The 25,340-nt window shown below is 49.3% G+C and overlaps 1 protein-coding gene across 1 annotated transcript in view; it reads left to right on the forward strand.

Annotated features, from left to right (window-relative positions):
* Nucleotides 1-25,340, forward strand: part of LOC137438212 (leukemia inhibitory factor receptor) — a 68,052-nt gene that overhangs the window by 39,629 nt on the left and 3,083 nt on the right. The window contains exons 8-13 of the mRNA XM_068133278.2: nucleotides 359-580; nucleotides 2,167-2,271; nucleotides 2,364-2,510; nucleotides 2,658-2,789; nucleotides 12,589-12,709; nucleotides 13,666-13,726. Of these exons, the coding sequence (XP_067989379.2) occupies nucleotides 359-580; nucleotides 2,167-2,271; nucleotides 2,364-2,510; nucleotides 2,658-2,789; nucleotides 12,589-12,709; nucleotides 13,666-13,726 (788 nt within the window). The remainder of the gene's footprint in view (nucleotides 1-358; nucleotides 581-2,166; nucleotides 2,272-2,363; nucleotides 2,511-2,657; nucleotides 2,790-12,588; nucleotides 12,710-13,665; nucleotides 13,727-25,340) is intronic.

Here is a 25,340-nt window from a genome sequence, read left to right on the forward strand (position 1 = left end):
CACTTTCCAAAACCTTCCGTTCATACTTGAACAGAATACTGTATTACCGTACAGAATTTTACATCGTCTCGACCAATCAAATTTGCCATTCTTAGACCCCACATATGTCCTTTTATTCTCAAGAATATGCGGGGTAAGGTGTTCTATGAACCCTCTAGTTTTAATATGCTACAATTTTGTGTTTGCTGCATGAGTAGCTCCACGATTCCACCTTTTTGTGCACAAATGTATGTTGTTTAGGGTTAGGGTAAGCTAAACATACCTAACTTAAGTGAAGTTATATATTCATAGTTTTAAATTTGCCTTCTTCCTTTCCTCACTGTGAGCTGATTCATTACTTTTCTCGTTTCTCCAACAGCTTATGTGGATAACATTGTTGGAAATGGCTCCACACTTCTCGTCTCCTGGGTCAATCTGTCCTCTGAGGCACCTATGGGTTACATTGTCCAGTGGCGAGAGATTGAGGCTGGGAGAAATGAAGAAAATAGAGTTGGAAATGTGGGTGCGAAGGGAACGCAAAGAGATGACTTTGGTTGGATGTACGTTCCAGCTAATGCCAACTACTTACGGCTTGATTCTGGTGAGAACAGCAAATGTGTAATTAATTGCCAATTTAACCATTAAAGTATAAAGTGGCTTTATTTGTCATGGATGATCTCAATAAAACTTCCTACAATAATGGTTAAGATTTCATTATCGATTAAGCAATTGCTTTCACAGCCATATAAATTACCTCCACATTTATCTTCTACAAGAGAAGAAGTCAATAAATGTAAGGAATGTTACTGTCACAAGTTGTTGTCGTATAGCCCTAGACAGTTCTATTGAACAAGCCCGTGGCATGGAAACAGATGATCGATCTCCCAGGAACGACCCAAAGATCCCCCACATCCAGGATGGTGTACCCCCGCCTTCACAAAGTCGAGAGAGAGAAAGAGAAAGAGAGAAAGAGAAAGAGAAAGAGAAAGAGAGAGAGAGAGAAAGAGAAAGAGAAAAAAAAAAATAAAGAAAGAAAGAAAGAAGAGAGAGAAAGAAAGAAAATCATGTGGACCAATCTGCACTCTGACCGCGACTGCGCTGCCCTGACGAATCTGGGCAGCAGGGAAAAATGGGGGAAGATTTGGCCCCAACTTGCATTGGGGGTACAACCACCACGAAGAGGCATCCCTAGCCCTGATAGTTGTACCGTCACTAGTAGTGCATGTATGTAATACACTTGTACTATGTGTGACATTGTAGGTGCAGGAGTGAGTCATTGTTTACCACTTATGTGTAGTCCCTGAATTCCACATGTTTGGCACTAGCTGGCACAATACGTAATGGTGCTGTAAAGATGGCCGCTCCACTGCAAGGAGCAGCGAGGATTCATCAGGTTTTTGCCCAGAGAAGGTGTCAAACCATGTAACATTCTTAGAATGACTGCATAATATGATATGAACTGTATATTGCGGAAAAACATGTACGAATGGGGTGATCTGTTTGAAAAAGGACGGACGAGTTCACGGGGTGAACAACGGCCTGGGCCACCAGTGTCTGCTGCCACAGAGGCCTAGTTTGTCTCTCTCATAACCATTCACACCATTCATATAATTTTTTCAGGAACATACAGTTCATACCATATTGGGCATTCTCCAAAGAACACCTTCACGAAGCACCAACCTGATGAATCCTCGCTGCTCCTTAACAAGGCCCTCTTGCATGGAGCGGCCATCTTTACAGCACGATTACGTATTGTGCCAACTAGTGCCAAACGTTGGGAAGTGAGATACTAAGTGGTCAACAATGACTCACTTTTGCCATTACACATCTGCACTTTTATTGGCTTACCTTTGTGCTGAGGATTTTTTTAAATTTAGGGATAAACAACAATAACGACAACAAAAAAACACAATAGGTGCAATCAATAACTCCTCAATCTTTAAAGACCCATTCGCTAGAGGTCTGAAAACTGCTCTTCGGGTCTGAAAAGGTATCATTTCACCTTTCATGATTTAGCTGAACTTCTGCATGTAGGATGAATAATTTTGAAATGTGTTCTTTAATGCAGAGGTCAAGGTTCATGAAAGAGATGGACAACAGAGGTTGAAAGGTTGATGCAGTTGGTCCAGTAATCTAATTACATTTAGTTATATCCAACAAAGTTGATGTGTTTGTGTGTTCTGGCAGCTTCTGGGCTCCAAGCGGGACAACAATATGAGATCAGAGTGTTTGCCAGACATCGGAGTTCAGACAGCCTTGTGTACGAGGCACTTGCCTACTTTGAAGAAGAAGGTGTCCCACTACTTTCATGTTCATTTTATCTTTCTCTTCCTGACATATTCTCCTTGTGTGAAAACGAAATTATTTTGTTCTTTCTCCTCCAGCTCCAGTCGTCAGACCGAAAGTGTCAGTGCTGAATGTTACCCACAATGCATTGCAACTTCTGATCGAACCAGTTGAAGTGAAGTTTTGTCGTGGCTTCCTCTCTGGATTTCAACTGTTACTTGAAGGAGCAGGCATGAAGCAAAGAGGTATCGAAATTTTTCTCTCTTTTTCTCTAATTAATACATTTATATATTTACCTCTTCGACCACTCCTATATCTTAATCCAATCTGTTTTTGCCTCTGTCATCCCAATCCAATCCCAATCCCAATCCAAAACTCTCCCTGAACTCCAGAGACAATTACCCATCATGGTCGGGTAAATTTAACCTTGCCAACTCCTGGAATCTCTTACAACCTGACTGTTTGGGCAGAAACAGGTGGCGGCCTTGGCCCACCAACTATTCACACTTTCAAAAGCCGCCCAGGTACTGTACCAGTCACACTCTACCACACTATACTGTACTAAACATTACCACACTTCCCAAAACTTGTCATTTGTGGAGCTCTATAGTACTAGTAGTCTAGTATAAAGTGCAATACGCTTCTGCCTGTCGATTTTGGAACCCAATAATACAGGTATTGTTTTTCCTAGTGAGAATGGCATTCTTTGGAATTAAAATAACTGAAAGTTTGAGAAGTTGGACGGTAGATAGTTTCACCCGCTCCCAAAGCGATGGAAGAGGGTAGTGTAATTGGTGTGCATTTGTGTGTTTGGGTGTGTTGGTTGCTATCTATATGTGGGTTTCAGAAGGTGGAATGGATGAGCCCTCCCACGTCTTGAAGTATCCACCTACGTATGTGCGTGCATATTGTGTGTGTGTGTGTGTGTGTGTGTGTGTGTGTGTGTGTGTGTGTGTGTGTGTGTGTAATATATATATAGAGCATGTCATGGATCATTTACATGATGAAATATCAATGTGTGTTTATAATATTGTTACGGTTTCCGCGCGACCCTCCTGCCCTTACCAAGGGGAGATTAAGCCCCTTGTTCTTTTTGGGTCGGCGCAACCGAGAGACTTGAATCGCCCCTCCCGGGCAAACGCAAGGTAGGGTTTTGGGACAATTCTCGCATGCACCTAAATACCTGCGCCGCCACGGAAGCGGGGATCAAGCCTCGCACGAGCCACGCGTAATTTGAGTACACCGAGCGGATTGCGTACCACGTGGTCCGTGCAGTTACCTTTGGTATTGGAACCCGATTAGAGCGGTTTTATTCGTACCACGCTAAGTCAATGATGGAAATGACGGGGACGATCGAATGGAAGGAAGAACACAGGTTTAATTATTATTTACACTATTATGTACAAGCATCGGTAGAAAGCAGAGACACAGAGCAGTCTTATACAGTCTTAAGTGAACCCCAGACACGGGCCCGATCACACTCACAGGGGGAAATGAAGGTAGGATGATGTTCACGCGCTGACTTGATCGTCCAGGAACGGCTCCGCCCGGCGTGGCTCTCCCCTGTCACAGCACGTCCATCGATGAAGGCAAGCAGGCAGTGGGAGGGATCCTTGCAGCTCGTCTCTCTAACAAAGGGCAGAGCAGGCAGGCGGGAGGGAAATGTACACGTCTCTCGCCAGGCTTGGGCGGTTTTCCACAGTGCGATTAATTACCGGCGCGCTCTCACTCGCGTAACCCAATAGAGGCTCTGCCTCAAGCTCCACTGAGCGTTTAAGTTGTAAGAGCGCTTTATAACTCGGTTCATGCGCGTCTTCTCTCTGAGCTCGTTCAACAAGCGCCTCTCCACAGAACTCAACTCTCACAAGCGCCTTTCCCACCAGAACTTGGTTCAGCTCACCTCTCGCAGAACTGCGGTGGGGGCTTCGCGCAATGGGTTATATTGCCAACCCCCTTAGCTCTCTCGAATGTTCTAACCACGCCTTGTGACGCAGTGCCGCAGCCACTCCCTTCGAGCCCTGATTGGCGGCTCGCTCTTACCGTCTGCTTCTCCTCCGCCCTCCTTTGGTCTTGCCTCGATTTGCCAGGCCTGCCTCATGTTAATTTGCGCCAAAAAGCCAAAGGCGGCATAAGGCGGCATAAGGCAATGAAAGGACCTAACTCTCATTATTCTACTCAACGCAAAACTAACACAGGAAAAGGACTATGCTTACACATACTATGAAATAACTGAACTATCGTGAGGCCACGTGTTGTTGTGTGACTAACTATGAGGGGGAAAATTATCCTTTATTGTACAAACTCAAAACCGCAACAATATGTATAATCATGTATAATATGTGTATAATTAATCAGTGTGCATCTAATCATATAAATAAATAAAAAACACCTTTAGAGGCCATTTTCCCCGCAAAGCGGGGGTTGGCCTTTTTTGGGCACCGTGGTTGTTGTTATTTTTGTTGGTCCCCTTTTTGAAGCAATGTTTTATGGCCGGATGCCCTTCCTGCCGCCAACCCTTTTTGTCGCCTTTTACGACAAACAGGGAATTACCAGTGAACTGGTACTCAATTAGCCGACCTCGGAAGGATGACAGGCTGAGTCAACCCCCCTGGTGTTAATTCAGCGATCGACCGGGATTCGAACCCAGGATCCTAGGATCCTAAGCCGGCACCCTAGCCGCTAGCCGGCACCCTAGCTGTGGCGCACAGCAGGCTGACGCATCTAATCATATGCATGTACATAATTCATATGCATGCACAATCACAACTTTTCATCAATGTGTGTGTATAATATGTATAATCATGTACAACACAATCTCGCATAATCACGTATACAATCACTCACAGTATGCACGTGTATGCGTACAATCATCACTCGTATACGAGTTTGTTTATGTGAGTTTGGGTGTGTGGGTGGCCTGTCAACCGCAAACGGTCATCATCTTCACATGCGGACCCCAAGACTGAACAGCCTTCTCTGGTCTTGAAGCACCTATCTCCAACCCAGCAAGCACCCAACTCATGGAGCAAGCCATCTCCTTATCCATGCTCCGTTTACCCTCTGTCCCAAAAGTGGTGGCGATGTTGATCTGCGTGACCTCCCGTGTAACCTCTGGGCACTACCTTGTGTGTGTGTGTGTGTGTGTGTGTGTGTGTGTGTGTGTGTGTTTTGTATGCGCACCATCGCTCGCAATTATAACCAGGAAATGGTAGGAACTCGACACCTCTCTTCCATGGATATTTCTCGTATTTCCTATATTTTCGTGTGTCTGATTTGCATCCACGAACACAATTATTGTTAACCATTTTTGAGATTGCCACACTTTCGTTTAAATACTGAAAATTATGTTTAAAAGACTTTTGCATTTACAGATTTTGCCCAAAAGAATGGCAGCTTAAAAGACCTAGCAGGTGTGAGTCACTGAAAAAACACCTAGCGCATGCGCATTAGCATTCATATGTAATTTTGAAGACCCATATTGTGGGTGTAGTCAGGCCTGCTGTCTAACCCATGGGTATAGAGTGGACATACAAACACTGGCTCCATTATATATAAATATATACATTTATATATATATATATATATATATATATATATATATATATATATATATATATATATATATATATATATATATATATATATATATATATACTGTATATATATATATATATTACTTTGTGGCGGACACAAAAGCCCACTGGCGTGGTGACATCATTCCACGCACCAAGTGGGCGGTGGCCACGCCCGAGGGGTAGGCGTGGCCTCATGATATACACCGGGCAACCAGCCCGGAAGTGTTACAGTGTAGTCTTACAATAAAGACGTTTATATGTTACCGCTTGTCCGCTTCCTCCTTGCTCACAAGCAGCGCGCGTAACGCCGCGCTTTACTGGTGACCCTCGACGTTGGATCTGCCGTAGCGATCCTTCCGAACACGACGCCATTGCAATGGCCAACGACAAGGCAATGGCGATTAAACTTCCCGAATTTTGGGAGGCCCAGGCCGAAGTCTGGTTCGTTCAAGCCGAAGCCCAATTTCAGCTTCGGCGCCTCACCAACGACGACCTGCGCTACTGCCATGTCGTCGCCTCCCTCGGGCCCGGCACGGCCGCTCGAGTTGTGTCCGTCCTTCGCCACCCACCGGACGGCCACAAGTACGAGGCACTCAAGCGGCTACTCCTAGCCACGTTCGGCCTCACGGACGACGCACGGGCCGATCGCCTCCTGGATCTCCCCGAGCTCGGTGAGACGCGCCCGTCGGTCCGAATGGACCATATGCTGTCACTGTTGGGCGACGAAGCCACCGGTTCGCTATTCCGGGCGCTTTTCCGTCGCCAACTTCCAGCGCAGGTTCGCCTCGCGTTGGCCGGGACCGGGCTAACGGAACCCCGAGCATTGGCGGCCGAGGCGGACAAGTACTTCGCTGCTTCGGACACGCGGGCGAGCGTTGGCGTGGCCGTCACGGCCTTCGACGCTGATGTTCCACAGCATCATCTTCTACAGCACGCTGATGTTCCACAGCATCATCTTCTACAGCACGCTGATGTTCCACAGCATCATCTTCTACAGCACGCTGATGTTCCACAGCATCATCTTCTACAGCACGCTGTGGTTCAGCAGCATGCTGATACGCACCTCGTGAACGCCGCCACGCCCCGCCCACCGCCGCGGCGAAAACCGCCACCGCGGGGAAACCCGTCGACTCCACCGGCCTGGCGGAGCCAGCCGCGCTCCTCCAGCTCCACCACCTGGTGCTGGTTCCACGCCAAGTTCGGCCACGAAGCTCGGCGGTGTCATCCGCCGTGCTCCTTCAACGGGTCGGGAAACGCCCGGGCCGGCGCTCAATTGTGGCGATGAGCGCCGGCCGTTCGAGCAGCCTGCTGTTCATAACGGACACCTTCTCCGGGCGCCGTTACCTGTGCGACACGGGAGCACAGGTGAGTGTCATTCCCGCCGGCACGTCAGACAAGCACGCCGCGGGTGGGGGCCCCGCGCTGCTTGCCGCGAACGGGACGCCCATCCGTACGTACGGAAAACGCTGCCTCTCTCTGCGGTTTGGAGGGCAGGTTTTCCGATGGACGTTCGTCACCGCCGACGTGCCCATGGCACTGCTTGGCGCGGACTTCCTGTGCGCTAATGGGCTCCTGGTCGACGTCAAGCGCAGACGGCTTGTCCAGGCCGAGACGTTCAGCTCGCTCGCATGTGCGTTGCCCAGCTCAACGAGTGGCTTGCCAAGCGGCTTGCCGAACGATTCGGTTCCGGCCACGTTGGTCTGTACGCTTCCGGCAGCGGACGCATTCACCCGCCTCCTCGCCGGCTTCCCGGCCCTCACGCGGCCCACCTTCTCGGCGGGGGCCGTCAAGCACGGGGTGGCCCATCACATCCCCACCGTCGGGCCACCGATCTACGCCCGGGCACGCCGCCTCGAGCCGACGAAGCTGGCGGTGGCAAAAGCGGAGTTCGCTACCCTGGAGCGACTCGGCATCGTTCGGCGCTCAGAGAGCGCTTGGGCGTCGCCGCTGCACATCGTGCCGAAGCCCGGCGGGGGATGGCGACCGTGCGGGGACTATCGCCGTCTCAATGACGCCACGACTCCCGACCGCTACCCCGTCCCCCACATTCAGGACTTTTCCGCCCGTTTGGCGGGCAGGTCCTTCTTCTCGAAGGTGGACCTCATACGCGGCTACCATCAGGTCCCCGTCAGGCCGGAGGACGTCCCGAAGACGGCGGTCATCACGCCATTCGGACTCTTCGAGTTCCTGCGCATGCCCTTCGGTCTGAAGAATGCGGCTCAGGCGTTCCAGCGACTGATGGACAGCGTCCTGCGCGACTTGGATTTTGTCTACGTCTACCTGGACGATATCCTCGTCGCCAGCGCGTTCCGCGAAGAGCACCTACGCCACCTCCGCACGCTCTTCGAACGCCTGGGCCAGCATGGCCTGATTGTGAACCCCGCAAAGTGCCGGTTCGGCGCCGCCACAATCGATTTTCTGGGGCACCGTGTCACCAGGCACGGAGCCGTCCCCCTGCCGGCCAAGGTGGAGGCGGTGAAGGGGTTTCCGCGCCCCCGCACGATCAGAGGGCTGCAGGAGTTCCTGGGCATGGTGAACTTTTACCATCGGTTCCTGCCCCGTATCGCCCAGCTCCTGCGCCCCCTGCACGAAGCTCTCCGAGGTAAGCCGGGCAAAGGCGACGTTACCTGGACCGAGCAGATGGACACGGCGTTCACGGGCGCGAAGCTCGCCTTGGCTAACGCCACCATGCTCGCGCACCCGGCGCCCGATGCACCGATCGCCCTCACCACCGATGCCTCGGACTACGCGGTGGGCGCGGTGCACGAGCAATGGGTGCGTGGAGCTTGGCAACCGCTGGCGTTCTTTAGCCGGCAGCTTCGCCCGCCCGAACGCCGTTACAGTACCTTCGACCGCGAGTTGCTCGGACTTCACTTGGCGGTCAGGCACTTCCGCCATCTGCTCGAGGGCCGGGCGTTCACTGCCTTCGTCGACCACAAGCCGCTGATCTTCGCGATGGGCAAGGTCACCGAGCCGTGGTCGGCCCGGCAGCAGCGTCACCTCTCGGCCGTGTCCGAGTACACGACGGACATCCAGCACGTCGCGGGGAAGGACAACCCGGTTGCGGATTGCCTTTCCCGGGCCGTCGCCCACGCAGTCCACCTCGGCATCGACTATGCCCGGATGGCAGCGGACCAGGCCGCTGACCCCGACGTCCAGGCCTTGCGGACCGCCGTCACGGGCCTCCGCGTCACCGAGGTGCCGTTCGACGGCGCGGGCGCGGCCCTCTTGTGCGACGTCTCCCTCGGGCGTCCTCGCCCCATTGTGCCCACGGGCTGGCAGCGCCAGGTGTTTGACGCCATCCACGGCCTGTCCCACCCGGGCGCGAGGGCCTCCCAAAGGCTGATCGCCGACAAGTTCGTCTGGCATGGCCTCCGGAAGGCCGTCCGCGGCTGGGCCAGGACATGCCTCGCGTGCCAGCGCGCCAAGGTGCACCGGCACACCCAGGCCCCGTTGGCCCCGTTCACGGTGCCGGAACGCCGGTTTGACCACGTCCACGTGGACCTGGTGGGACCTCTGCCCCCCTCGCGGGGTTTCACCCACGTCCTCACCATGGTGGACCGCACCACCCGGTGGCCGGAGGCCGTGCCCTTGGCGTCGACAACGGCGGCCGATGCTGCGCAGGCTTTCATCGCCACCTTGGTCGCCCGGTTCGGCGCCCCCTCAGACATCTCATCCGACCGCGGCCCCCAGTTCACCTCGGAGCTCTGGGGGGCGGTTGCGCAGGGGCTCGGGGTCCGGCTGCACCGAACCACGGCCTACCACCCCCAGGCTAACGGCCTGTGTGAGCGATTTCACCGCTCATTGAAGGCCGCGCTCCGGGCCACCCTCCGCGACGGCGGCTGGGTCGACAGGCTCCCCTGGGTCCTGCTGGGCCTCCAGACGGCGCCCAAGGAGGACCTGCGCGCATCCGTGGCGGAGTTGGTCTTCGGGCAACCGCTGCGGGTGCCGGGCGAGTTCCTCCCCGACTCCACGGCACCATGGTCCGCGGCACAGCAGCGCTCCGCTCTGCAAGAGACCGCCCAGAGGTTCGCCCCGGTGCCAACGGCATGCCACGGGCACCCACCGACGCACGTCGCCCCGGAGCTTCGCACGGCGGAGTACGTCTTTGTCCGCCACGATGCCCATCGGACACCACTGCGGCCCCCGTACGACGGGCCTTTCCGCGTGCTGGAGACCGGGGCGAAGCACTTCACCCTGGACATCGGCGGTACTCCTGACCGCGTTTCGGTAGACCGCCTCAAGCCGGCCCACCTCGATGTGGACCATCCACCGCCAGTGGCCCGACCCCCACGTCGGGGCCGCCCTCCTGCGGGCAGACCCCCGGCACCGCCCAGCCCCGCCGCCACGGCGCCCCCCGGTCCTGCACCCATCCCAGGGGCAGCCAGGGGCATCCCACCTGGTATCCCTGCACCCCGGACGCCGCCGATCGCCAGGGGGCGCTTCGGCCGGGTCATTCGACTGCCCCACAAACTGGCCCTCCAGGTGCGCGGGAATTCTGGGGGGGCGCGTGTGGCGGACACAAAAGCCCACTGGCGTGGTGACATCATTCCACGCACCAAGTGGGCGGTGGCCACGCCCGAGGGGTAGGCGTGGCCTCATGATATACACCGGGCGACCAGCCCGGAAGTGTTACAGTGTAGTCTTACAATAAAGACGTTTATATGTTACCGCTTGTCCGCTTCCTCCTTGCTCACAAGCAGCGCGCGTAACGCCGCGCTTTAACTTCATTATATATAGATTACTTAATTATATATAGATTTTATTATGCAAGTTGGAAAATTATATATTTTTTTGAGTGTTACCTGATATTTTGCTCGCTGTAGAAAAATGTGTTGTATTGCAGTTTTGATCCTCACCCATTTGTCTTTGATGCCTAACAAACAACCATATTCTGATGTGACCATGAGCGGTTGTGAAACCATGGTGATCGAAGCATGAAGCAAGCTAAATGATAGACGCAATGACTTTTTTGCAGACAAAGTGTCGATCATCTTGTCAGTCCACAGGTAGCTCACTGACCTGGCTTGAGGTATGACTGTCTATTCGGGCCAAGCTTTGGTGGAATTGGCCTCGGCAAGATTTCCAAGTTGCTCCAGTGAGATGCATGGGTTACGGTAAATTATTCTCCCACCTGCATCTGCAGTGCAGGCCAGATGTGGTTACGCAGAAGCTGCTTAAAATTGGAGACTGTGGCGCACATTTTCTGCAATCTCCATCTTGCTCGCATTGTTTTCTGGGGGGAGTGTATGGGGGGAGGGGGAGGGGGTTCACCAACGTGCTATTTGGGCTGCCTCATTGGAGGAAGGTCGGGCCCCTCGTACCTCGCTGTGGTGAGGAAGGTCGGGCCCCTCGTACCTCGCTGTGGTGAGGAAGGTCAGGCCCCTCATACCTCGCTGTGGTGAGGAAGGTCAGGTCCCTCATACCTCGCTGTGGTGAGGAAGGTCGGGCCCCTCGTACCTCGCTGTGGTGAGGAAGGTCGGGCCCCTCGTACCTCGCTGTGGTGAGGAAGGTCAGGCCCCTCATACCTCGCTGTGGTGAGGAAGGTCGGGCCCCTCGTACCTCGCTGTGGTGAGGAAGGTCAGGCCCCTCATACCTCGCTGTGGTGAGGAAGGTCAGGCCACCTCGTACCTCGCTGTGGTGAGTAGTCAATGGTATTAAAATGGGACTCTCAAAGCCCCACTCCCTCCTATCCATGAAGGGAGTGGTAATTATGTATTGTGGGGCAGTGATGCGTTGTTGCCGTTCTCAACTATTGTATTTCAGTGAAATGGCATATTAACAGCTCGATATATAATTCCATGAAGATGCACCTATTTGTGATGTGGTAACCATATATTATGGGTTTTGTTAACCATATATTATGGGGTTTGTTAACCATATCTTATGGGTTTTGTTAACCATATATTATGGGGTTTGTTACTTTGTTAGCCATTTATTATGGGTTTTGTTAACCATATATTATGGGTTTTGTTAACCATGTATTATGGGTTTTGTTACTTCTTTAGCCATTTATTATGGGTTTTGTTAACCATACATTATGGGTTTTATTAACCATATATTATGGGTTTTATTAATCATACAGTGTGTGTGTGTGTGTGTGTGTGTGTGTGTGTGTGTGTGTGTGTGTGTGTGTGTGTGTGTGTGTGTGTGTGTGTGTGTGTGCATCCGCATGTGTGGGTGGCAGCTCCACTTTGTTGTTTCATATGCAGCCTGTGGTTGCTGGTTGCATCATTTCTGGGAGCGCAGCTATGTCACTGATGCAGTGCCCCCTGGTACCCGTAAGCTGGTACTTATTTTGGCGACCTCGGAAGGATGCCAGATTGAATCAACCCACCCGGTGTTATTTAAACGGCACGACAGGGGCTCAAACTCAAGACCCTAAGATCTTAATCCAGCCACCTTAACTGTAAAGCCAATACTCGGCTTGCAGCCCCACTATGAGCCTAGATACCGTTAAAAAAAAACAATTCTGTCTTGGTTTTGTAGTTTTAGAGTAAAATATACGACACTCCTGGCCTTCAATTCCAGATTTTTCCTACAAGTATTGTGCTTAGCTGTTGCGATCTGAGATTAGTGATTAAAGCACCTGAAAATTCAGTGCCTTTTTAAAAACAAATGATTTGCCTTGGGAATGTTCACAGAGACTGAGGTGATAGCTCAGTGGTAGCCAGCTTGTATTGTGTTATGAACAATTAATTATCTTATTGCAATAAGCATAGGATGAATATATATGTGATGTTTGCAGAAGAAGAAGAGGAGGTGACATTTGTAGCCAAACCAGGGACAATTATTTACATCATGCTGCCCATCGCTCTCAGTGTGGTATTACTCATTGTGTTGAGGACCGTCTGTCACAAAATTCCAAGGTAATTAACACGATGTCTTTGTTCATCAAGCATGGGTTTTACAAGTCAGTTTCACAAATTTCTCAACTCTCATACTCTGCAGAAATTGCATTAGCATCTTAAACTCACTTGTTTTCCTGAACTTGCAAGATATCCCCAACTCACACGTTCTCCCCCAACCTGCACGTCCCTCCCAAGCCCACACGTCCCGCTCAAGCCCGCACGTCCCGCCCAAGCCCGCACGTCCCGCACATACCGCCCAAATCCGCACGTCCCGCCCAAACCCGCACGTCCCGCCCAAGCCCGCACGTCCCGCACATACCGCCCAAGCCCGCACATACCGCCCAAGCCCGCACATCCCGCCCAAGCACGCACATCCCACCTCAGCCCGCACATCCCGCCCAAGCCCGCACATCCCACCTCAGCCCGCACATCCTGCCCAAGCCTGCACATCCCACCTCAGCCCGCACGTCCCGCACATACCGCCCAAGCCCGCACATCCTGCCCAAGCCTGCACATCCCACCTCAGCCCGCACGTCCCGCACATCCCGCCCAAGCCCGCACATCCCACCTCAGCCCGCACGTCCCGCACATCCCGCCCAAGCCCGCACATCCCACCTCAGCCCGCACATACCGCCCAAGCCCGCATGTCCCGCCCAAGCCTGTCCCAACACACACTTCCTCCTTCTTTAATTGGCACAACTAGCACAGATCACAGAATACTTTCAATTCACACATTTCCATAGATTTATATGCTCATTTATGTGGCCTAACTTGCACAACTTATGGAAAACAAAGTCATCACAACTCTTATATTTCATTGTTTCTGCAGCCTGCCAGCTTTCTAATTCTAAGATATATGTTATCTTTGCTTCACGTCTTTATGACTTGCAACTATTTATGCAACGTAGTCTTCTATCCACAACATATTTATTGTTTCAGCAACTGGGACTGTTTTTGTTTTTTTTATCTTGCAGAATCAGAGACAAGATATGGCCAAGTATTCCAGAACCTTCACTCTCTTTGCCTATTTCAACGGTAAGCTCCATAACCATCTGACTTATTTTCGTGTTCCTCAGGCTCCCAATAACAGAATCATTATTATACATTTTGTTCTCTTTGATTTCACTATTCTTATACATGGCCTGCACATGTAATCACCCCTTCCAGTTTTCACATTTTGATGCCACTCGAGCTTATTCCTTGATGCTTTCAAATCAAACTTTATTTAGAATCTTCACAAACTACTCCAAAGTGATAAAGAAAAAAAAAAATCATTCCATACAGGAAATTTACGAGTTTTAAGGATATCATAAAGGACACAAACAACAAGCACAAATAACTAATGTAACGTGTTAAATGAGATATTGTAAAAGACGCTGCAGCAACAGCGGCAAATATCCGAAAAAAGGTTTTTTCTGCAACCTATAAAATTTTCATTTAATTTCAATTAAATGATATACTTGAACACTAGAACACAAATCGCCTTATTTGTACAACCGCCAAATCAAGACATCCGCCAAACCAACACATCCGCCAAACCAACACGTCCGCCAAACCAACACGTCCGCCATACCAACACGTCCGCCATATCAACACGTCCGCCAAACCAACACGTCCGCCATACCAACACGTCCGCCAAACCAACACGTGCGCCAAGGCAACACGTGCGCCAAGGCAACACGTGCGCCAAGGCAACACATCCGCCAAACCAACACGTCCGCCAAACCAACACGTCCGCCATACCAACACGTCCGCCATATCAACACGTCCGCCATATCAAGACATCCGCCAAACCAACACATCCGCCAAACCAACACGTCCGCCAAATCAAGACATCCGCCAAACCAACACGTCCGCCAAACCAACACGTCCGCCAAACCAACACGTCCGCCATACCAACACGTCCGCCATATCAACACGTCCGCCAAACCAACACGTCCGCCATACCAACACGTCCGCCAAACCAACACGTGTGCCAAGGCAACACGTGCGCCAAGGCAACACATGCGCCAAGGCAACACGTGCGCCAAGGCAACACATCCGCCAAACCAACACGTCCGCCAAACCAACACGTCCGCCAAACCAACACGTCCGCCATACCAACACGTCCGCCATATCAACACGTCCGCCAAACCAACACGTCCGCCAAACCAACACGTGCGCCAAGGCAACACGTGCGCCAAGGCAACACGTGCGCCAAGGCAACACGTCCGCCAAACCAACACGTCCGCCAAACCAACACGTCCGCCAAACCAACACGTCCGCCAAACCAACACGTCCGCCAAACCAACACGTCCGCCAAACCAACACGTCCGCCAAACCAACACGTCCGCCATACCAACACGTCCGCCAAACCAACACGTGCGCCAAGGCAACACGTGCGCCAAGGCAACACATCCGCCAAACCAACACGTCCGCCAAACCAACACGTCCGCCAAACCAACACGTCCGCCAAACCAACACGTCCGCCAAACCAACACATCCGCCAAACCAACACATCTGCCAAACCAACACGTGCGCCAAGGCATCAAATCGCCTTATTCTTTGTCTTGGTAAGTGAAATATTCATTATAGTCGGCGGAAGTGAAATATTCATTCTAGTCTGTGGAACAAACATTGGTACATCATCGTGGTTACGTGATGACGTCAGAGTGACGTTCGGGAAGTAGATGGCGCCAGAGGGAAAGGCCGTTGTCTTACGAGCTCGGTACCTATGCTGCAATTTATTGGTTTTTTTTCGTGTTTACTTGTACCTTTTTGCACAGAAAGTATATACTACAATCACATATGGCCAACAAGCACTTTTGGATATCTGATTGGCAGCTACTAACCTTGATTTTGACTTTGGATCTGACTCAGCTGTTCCGGACTGTTTGTTCACATTGGATACCACCATCCCATTGTTCGGTCTCCCCAAGCGCCGTTGGCGAAAGCGGGGGAAAAGAGCTGGCGCTCTTGCGAGACTGCGGCGCAGAGAAAATCGACCAGCACTCCCCTCCGTTCTTTTGGTAAATGTTCAATCCCTCGAGAATAAGATGGACAAGCTACGAGCAAGGGTATCCTATCAACCAGACGTGAAAAACTGCAACGTTCAATGTTTTTCAGAGACTTGGTTGACTCAGGATATGGACATTGAACTTGCCCACTTTTCCATGCTACGTCACGACAGGACAGAGCATTCGGGAAAAACAAAAGGGGGAGGGCTGTGCCTCTTTTTTGTGCCTAAACAACAACTGGTGCACTGTTTCTAGCGTGACGGAAATCTCGTGCTTTTGTTCAGCTAACCTAGAATACCTCATGGTAAGCCTCAGACCATTTTATCTACCCAGGGAATTTTTATCTATCGTTTTTACTGCTGTCTACATACCACCACGGGCCAACACCACCACAGCACTGAAAGAACTACACATGGTCATAAACAAACAGGAAACAGCACACCCAGAGGCGGCCTTCTTTGTTGCCTGGGACTGTAATGCGGGGAAATTGAAATCTGTTTTGCCCAACTTCTACCAACACGTCCCCTGTGCCATTATGGGTGCTAAAACTCTGGACCACTTTTACTCCACACACAAGAATGCCTACAAGGCCCTTCCCAAACCCCCTTCGGCAAATGTGACCATGACTCCATCCTCAAACAAAAGCTCAAACAGGAAGTACTGGTGATGCGCACATTAAGGAAATGATCCGCTGAAGCAGACGAGAGGCTACAAGACTTTCGATGACACTGACTGGGTTATGTTCCGGGATTCTTCCGAAAGCATTGAGGAGTTTTCCACGACAGTTACTGGCTACATCATCAAGTGCGTTGACGACGTTGTCCCAACAGTGACTGTACGAACATATCCCAACCAGAAACCATGGATCACAGGCAGCATCCAAGCGGAACTTAAGGCCAGAGCTACTGCCTATAAGTAAAGGAACTCAAACCCAGACGCCTACAAAAATCCAGGTGCGATGTCCGACGAGCTATCGGGCAGGAAAAAGGACAGTATCAGAGAAAGGTGGAGTCCTACTACTCCGGCTCTGATGCTCGACGGATGTGGCAAGACTTGCAGACAATAACGGACTACAAAAGGAAATCCAACCGGGAGATACACAGCTACGCAGAACTCCCAAATGAGCTAAATACCTTTTATGCTCGCTTTGAGGAGGAGAACACCGAGCCATGCATGAGAGCCGCCATTGTTCCTGATGATTGCATGATCACATTCTCCATGGCCGACGTGAGGAAAACCTTTTGAACAGGTTAAAGCTTCCAAGGCCGCGGGGCCTGATGGAATACTGGGGCGTGTCCTCAAAGCATGTGCTGACCAGCTGGCGGGTGTATTAATGGACATTTACAACCACTCCCTGTCCTCGTCTGCAATCCCAACCTGCTTCAAGGTGACGACCATTGTCTCCGTTCCTAAGAACCAGAAGGTAACCTGCCTGAATGACTATCATGTAACAGATACAACTGCTGTGTCCATACCCTATCGTTGCACTCACACCCATACCCATGAAGTGCTTCGAGAGGCTGGTCATGCCCCACATCTGCACCACCATTCCGGACACTTTTGACCCACTCCAATTTGCATACCGCCCCCAACAGATCAATTTTTGACGCCATCGCAATGGTGCTTCACACTGCTCTATCCCACTTGGACGAGAGAGGAAACACCTCCGTGAGAATGCTGTTTATCGATTATAGCTCAGCATTCAACACCATAATCGCCTCCAAGCTTGTCACTAAGCTCGGGTCACTGGGATTGAACACCTCCATCTGTAACTGGATCTTGGACTTCCTGACGGGCCGCCCCCAGGTGGTGAGGGTAGGCAACAAAACCTCCGACACACTGACCCTCAATATGGGAGCCCCCCAGGGATTCATGCTTAGCCCACTCCTGTACTCCCTGTTCACACATGACTGAGTGGCCACGCACAGCACCAATACCATCATCAAGTTTGGGGACTACACAATGGCGGTAGGCCTAATCACTGACCATGACGAGGCAGCCTACAGAGAGGAGGTCAGTTGCCTGGCAGTGTGGTGCCAGGACAATAACCTTTCTCTCAACATCAGAAAGACCAAGGAGCTGATCGTGGACTACAGGAGGTGGGGGGCGAGCACGCCCCCATCCATATCGATGGGGCTGAAGTGGAGTGCATTGAGAGCTTCAAGTTCCTCGGTGTCCACCTCAACAAAAACCTAACTTGGAGCACACACACCGACATTGATGTGAAGAGGACGTGACAGCACCTCTTCCCACTGATGACACTGAAACGATTTGGTATGTGCCCCAAGATCCTCTGCAAATTCTACAGCTGCACCATCGAGAGCATCTTGACTGGGAGCTTCACCACCTGGTATGGCAACAGCACAGCCCTCGACCTTAAAGTACTACAGAGGGTTGTGCAGATGTCCGAGCACCACACTGGGGCCAAGCTCGCTGCCGTACAGGACCTCTATACAAGGCGGTATCAGAGGAAGGCCTGGAAAATCACCAAGGATCTCAGTCACCCAGCGCACAGACTGTTCGCTCTGCCACCGTCAGGTAAAAGGTACCGGAGTGTTGGCTCCCGGACTAACAGGCTCCGAGATAGCTTTTGCCTTCAAGCTATACGATTGTTAAACAGCTAACCACATGGTAACCCAGACTGTCTACACTATCCCTACCCTGTACTGCCTCTACGCATCTTAAAGACTCGACTCACACCCACCCTTGCACATTCATCTTGTGCTATACTTTTAAATATATATATATATATATATGTATATATATATATATATATATATATATATATATATATATATAGATATATAGATATAGATATATATATATATATATATATATATATATATATATATATATAATATATATATATATATATACAGACTTGGCATTTAATATGGAATTTTTTTTTTTCTTGACTTGGGTTTACTTTCTTAACTCAGTATGTCAATCTGGTGAGTTTCTTTTACACTTTGGTGATTTATTTGTTAAAAGAACAATGTCACTGATTGTTTGTCGCAGCAAGAAGTCAACAACAGGATTATATCACAGGTGGCGTGGCAAAATGTACGGACAGGTGCATTTGATGATTGGCTTCACAGTCGGGTATACAAGGGTTGTTGCGTTCTGTATTAGTGGAAAACAACTGCTGCACGTCTCCAAAAGTTATTGCCGCTTCCTCTGGAGATGGTCCGTCAACTCGACAATGCTGTTTGTCATGGAGTGGTGGCTTTACGAAATTACGGCATGAAACAGCATGCTATTGCTCGGCAGTATGGCATCACTCAAGGTCAGGTGTCAAAGATCCTGAAACGAAATGCTCAGAGGGGTGTCCCTACTCCAATACCGAGGCCAGGATGTCCCCGCAGAACCACAAGGAGGGATGATCGCCAGCTGCACCGGTTAGTCCGCAATGGCCGTACCAAGTCAGCTAATCGGCTTAGGGCTGAGTGGCAGCAACTGACAAATGTGCCTGTATCCAGAAGGCTAGTCAACCAACGACTGGTTCAAGCAGGCTATCGTGCCAGGCGTCCCCTGAGAAAGCCACGCCTGACCAGACAACACCGCCAGCGCCGATTGCAGTGGGCCAGAGAGCACCGTCAATGGCAGCCAGGACACTGGAATCACGTGATCTTCAGTGACGAGTCTAGATTTCTGGTCTATCGTCAAGATGGCCGCGTCCGAGTGTGCAAACAAGTGCATGAAGCCTACAACAAAGATTGTATAGTGCCAATAGTCCAAGCTGGAGGTGGTGGGGTGACCGTTTGGGCTGCTTTTCATGCAGGGGGCAAAACTGACCTGGTTGTTCTGAATGGAAACCTGAACCAGTTCAAGTACAGGGCCATTCTGGAAGAAACATTGCTTCCATTTGCTCTTGCAGCCTTTCGAGGAAACTTTGTCTTCCAAGATGACAATGCACGGCCTCATCGTGCTCGCATGATCCAACACTTTCTTGCTGACCGTGGTGTGGAGCTTATGGAGTGGCCTGCCATGTCCCCGGATATGAATCCGATAGAGAACTTGTGGGCAGAATTAACGCGTCAAATCGACCACTTGGACCAGCAGCCGACTTCTGTGCGTGAATTGCAGCAGGCTATTGTCACTGCATGGCAAGCGATTCCTGTCCAAACCTTGGCAAATCTCGTGAACAGCATGCCTCAACGTGTACATGCTCTCCTGAATGCTCGTGGGGGTTACACGAAGTACTGAACTGTAATTTTACTGTCCGTAATCCCAGTCGTAATTTAACTTTTGTTTTTGTTTAAAAAAAAATGGGCTAATGTGCAAAATAAAGAGATACTTCTGGAAAACGTACAGAAGTTTAACACAGTACTGTCCATGAATTGAGTTCGATATCAGTTTACATCACTTTCAAGGATCAATTTATTTGTTTTGAAATGTCAAATGTGGTTTTTGTTTCTTTTAAAGGTCACATTAACAAAATCTAGAATAATTTCAACATAATTCCAATGAACTTTTGGTTCTAAGACATCTTGAAAAGTAAGTTCACCCCCACAAAAAAAAATTCCATATTAAATGCCAAGTCTGTGTATATATATATATATATATATATATATATATATATATATATATATATATACATATATAAATATATATATATATTTATATATATATATATATAAAACACAGTTTGTGTGTGTGTGTTACCTATAGACTCCTAAACGGAGAGGCTCACGTACTTGATTTTTGGCATAGACATGGCCATTGGGCCTGGGAAGGACATGGCCTACCTAAAAATGACCTCCGATGACGAGATCCATACTTTTTTATTCATATTTAACTTAGCGCATTTCAGCAAGGTACATTACACATTGAATCTCAGCCTGTGCCAGAGCAGCTAGCTGATTCGCTCAGAGCGATCACGTGATGTTTCATCCTCGCCGCCAGACTCACTCACGTCCCTCCCTCCCCTTCTCCCCCTCCCCTCCCGTCCCCTTCCCCCCTTCCCCCCTCCCCTTCCCCCCTCCCTTCCCCTCCTCTTCCCCCTCCCCCTCCATCCCCCCCTCCCCTCTCCTCCCCTCTCCTCCCCTCTCCTCCCCTTCCACCCCTCCCCCCCCCTCCCCCTTCCCCCGCCCGACAACGCCGGGTACTTCTGCTAGTATATATATACTAGCGGGGTCACCCGTGGGAATCCCACGGGCATGGATGTGTGTGACATTTCGACATATTGAGTTATATGCTGCACATTCATTTTTACAAAATGGTTACTGGCAAGTCATCAGATCCAGAAATGGTGTGAATTTAGTTATTTCACATAATATGTGACCCCTCACTCCTCTCCACCTGACACTCTCCTGTCTCCACCTGACACTCTCCTGTCTCCACCTGACACTCTCCTCTCTCCACCTAGCACTCCTCTCCTCTCCAAACCCTCACATCCCTCTCCTTTCCAATCCCTCACCTCTCCAATCCCTCACACTCCTCTCCTCTCCAATCCTTCACACGCCTCTCCAATCGCGCCTCACACTCCTCTCCAATCGCGCCTCACACTCCTCTCCAATCGCGCCTCACACTCCTCTCCAATCGTGCCTCACACTCCTCTCCAATCGTGCCTCACACTCCCCTCCAATCACTCCTCTCCAATCGTGCCTCACACTCCTCTCCAATCGCGCCTCACACTCCTCTCCAATCGCGCCTCACTCGCCTCTCCAATCGGCTTTCCCCGTCTCGTTTCTCTCCTTTTTCTCCCGTCTCGTTCTTTTTCTTGCTCCAAATCGGCCCGTCGGAATCGGAAATCGGCCCGTCTCGCCCGTCGGCCCGTCGGAATCGGAAATCGGCCCGTCTTGCTTTTGTGCTTGTGCGTAAATAAATTGTGTTCATGACACCATTTCTGGTGTTGGGCTAGCGGCTAGGGTGCCGGCTTAGGATCCTGGGTTCGAATCTCGGTCGATCGCCGAATTAATGCCAGGGGGGTTGACTCAGCCTGTCATCCTTCCGAGGTCGGCTAATTGAGTACCAGTTCACTGGTAATTCCCTGTTTGTCGTTGAAGGCGGCAAAAAGGGTTGGCGTCAGGAAGGGCATCCGGCCGTAAAACATTGCTTCAAAAAGGGGACAAAAAAACAACAACTACCACGGTCCCCGAAAAGGCCAACCCCCGCTTTGCGGGGAAAAATGGCCTCTAAACGGTGGTTTTTACACCATTTCTGGATCTGATGACTTGCCAGTAACCATTTTGTAAAAATGAATGTGCAGCATCTAACTCAATATGTCGAAATGTCACACACATCCATGCCCGTGGGATTCCCACGGGTGACCCCGCAAGTTTGCATTGACGTTCGTCGATGGACTCGTTCGCCCGTCTCATTCGTTTTCTTGCTGCATCCTGTTCAAGTCTGCGTTCTTCATCGATCGTCTCATTCATTTTGGAAATAGAAGTTTCCACGCAGCGCATGAATTGTCACGATCCTCAAGAGGAATTTGTCTCGTAATCATCAAATGATAAATGGCAAGTAAATTATATTGTGGAAAATTAAAGATTTCAAATAAACCTATTTAAAGTGTATTCGCACATAACTAATTTTAAAAAACGAAGAAATATCTCTCGGTAATTTCCTGAAACATATTTTACTTCCGGCTAATAATGTTGAATTAAATAAAAACGAAGAAATATATGTCGGCATCATTGTTGACGTTTTTGTGACGACTGTCATCAAACGAAAAAGTAATATATCTTAACGGAAAAGCAAAAGCGAATTTTTAATATATATCGACACGTTGCCGTCGGTGTCATGTTGGGCGGTGTATGATACACCATGACGCGATTTTTAAAAATATATCTCTGCATTTTCCCGCGTGTGTGGAATGTTCTCAATTATTGCTGACACCGACTCTAAAACCATCGATAAAAATGAAATCATATGGTGAGTTAGATTGGAGATAAAGGCGTGAGAGAGACTCAATGGCCTTGAAGTTACAGGCATTTGAGAATTCATTTCGTTCTATAAACGGCAACTTTCATCGGATTTTCTTCTCGTTTTTTTTCAACCGAGTCTAAAACTATGTTAGCGACTGTGAAAAATGAAATGATATATCGAATTTAAAATAGATATCGACACATTGCCGTCGGTGTCATGTTGGGCGGTGTATGATACACCATGACGCGATTTTAAAAAATATATCTCTGCATTTTCCCGCGTGTGTGGAATGTTTGTGGAAAATTAAAGATTTCAAATAAACCTATTTAAAGTGTATGCGCACATAACTCGGTTATGTGCTCTCGGTCATGATCATGCTCTCGGTAATTTCCTGAAACATATTTTACATATTTTACTCGGTTATGTGCTCTCGGTCATGATCATGCTCTCGGTAATTTCCTGAAACATATTTTACTTCCGGCTAATATGTTGAATGAAATAAAAACGAAGAAATATATGTCGGCATCATTGTTGACGTTTTTGTGACGACTATCATCAAACGAAATAGTAATATATCATAACGGAAAAGCAAAAGCGAATTTTTAATATATATCGACACATTGCCGGTGGTGTCATGTTGGGCGGTGTATGATACACCATGACGCGATTTTAAAAAATATATCTCTGCATTTTCCCGCGTGTGTGGATTGTTCTCAATTATTGCTGACACCGAGTCTAAAAGTAAAACCATCGATAAAAATGAAATCATATGGTGAGTTAGATTGGAGATAAAGGCGTGAGAGAGACTCAATGGCCTTGAAGTTACAGGCCTTTGAGAATTCATTTCGTTCTATAAACGGCAACTTTCATCGGATTTTCTTCCCGTTTTTTTTCAACCGAGTCTAAAACTATGTTAGCGACTGTGAAAAATGAAATGATTTATCGAATTTGATTTGAAATAAAACTGGGGGAGAGCAAGACACCACGGGCCTACAAAACAGGACTCAAAGCTATGCGAGTTAATAAAATGGTGGATATTTGTTTATAGCCACTCCCAGAATGGGTGGAGCTATGGGTGGAGCTACTCTGCAAACCGAGTAAGCCACACCCCGGACAGACACCCAACAGATAGACAGACAGACAGACAGACAGAATCATCTACGGCTATTATAATATAGATACTAGTGGGGTCACCCGTGGGAATCCCACGGGCATGGACGTGTGAGACATTTCGACATATTGAGTTAGATGCTGCACCTGCACATTCAGTTTCACAAAATGGTTATTGGCAATTTATCAGATGCACAAATGATGTAATCTACACAATGTATTTACTTCTGATAACATGTGAATGCATGTGCGTGCACACCCACACACACAACACATACACACATATACACACACAAACACATGTATACACACACGTACACCCACACACATACACCCACACACATATATACACACATATATACACACACATACATACACACACATACATACACACACATACACACAGACACACACACACACATATATATATACACACACATACATACATACATACACACACACACACACACACACACACACACACACACACACACACACACACACACACATGTATACACACACACACACACAAGTACACGTACACATGTCCCACGGCACATGTATATACATGTTTAAAGTGTACGTGCCCTTCAATCCTCCCCTCCTCCCTCCTCCCTCCTCCCTCCTCCCTCCTCCCTCCTCTCTCCTTCTTCCTTCTTCCTTCTTCCTCCCTCCTCCCTCCCTCCTCCCTACCTCCCTCCCTCCTCCCTCCCTCCCTCCCTCCTCCCTCCTCCCTCCCTCCCTCCCTCCTCCCTCCCTCCCTCCCTCCTCCCTCCTCCCTCCTCCCTCCTCCCTTCTTCCTCCTCCCTCCTTCCTCCTCCCTCCTTCTTCCTCCCTCCTTCTTCCTCCCTCCTTCTTCCTCCGTCCTTCCTCCCTCCTCCCTCCTCCTTCCCCCACCTGGCAACGCCAGGTACTTCTGCTCGTAACTAATAAAATAAAAACGAAGAAATATCTCTCAGCAATTTCCCGTCTGTTAATTTATATATTTTACAAATGTGAATTACACGTCCATGCACACGTGAAATGGAGTTTGTTTTTTCCACACGTGAAATGAACACGTGAACCTTTACTTCCGGATAATAATGTTGAATGAAATAGAACGAAGAAATATATGTCGGCATCATTGTTGACGTTTTTGTGACGACTGTCATCAAACGGAAAAGTAATATATCTTAACGGAAAAGAAAAAGCGAATTTTTAATAGATGTCGACATTTTCCCCGACTGTTATTTTAGGCGGTGTATTTTCGTGTATCATCATGGCGCGATTTTTATAAATATATGCCTGCATTTTCCCGTGTGTGCGTGAATGTTCTCAATTATTTCTGACACCGAGTCTAAAACCATCGATAAAAATTAAATCAGATGGTGAATTTGAGATAAAATCGTGAGGGTGACTCAATGAATGGGCTTTATTTTACAGGCCTTTGAGAATTCATTTCGTTCTATAAACGGAAACTTTCATCTGATTTTCTTCCCGTTTTTTTTTCAGCCGAGTCTAAAACTATGTTAGCGACTGTTAAAAATGAAATGATATATCGAATTTGAGTTGAAATAAACCTGTGTGAGAGAGAAAGACAGCACGGGCCTAACTAAACAGGCCTCAAAGCTATTTGAGTTAATAAAATGGTGGATATTTGTTTACATGAAGCCTCTCCAAGAATGGGTGGA

Source organism: Myxine glutinosa, unplaced genomic scaffold (genome assembly GCF_964187855.1).
Source record: "Myxine glutinosa unplaced genomic scaffold, kmMyxGlut1.1 SCAFFOLD_413, whole genome shotgun sequence".
Taxonomy (NCBI): Eukaryota; Metazoa; Chordata; class Myxini; order Myxiniformes; family Myxinidae; genus Myxine; species Myxine glutinosa.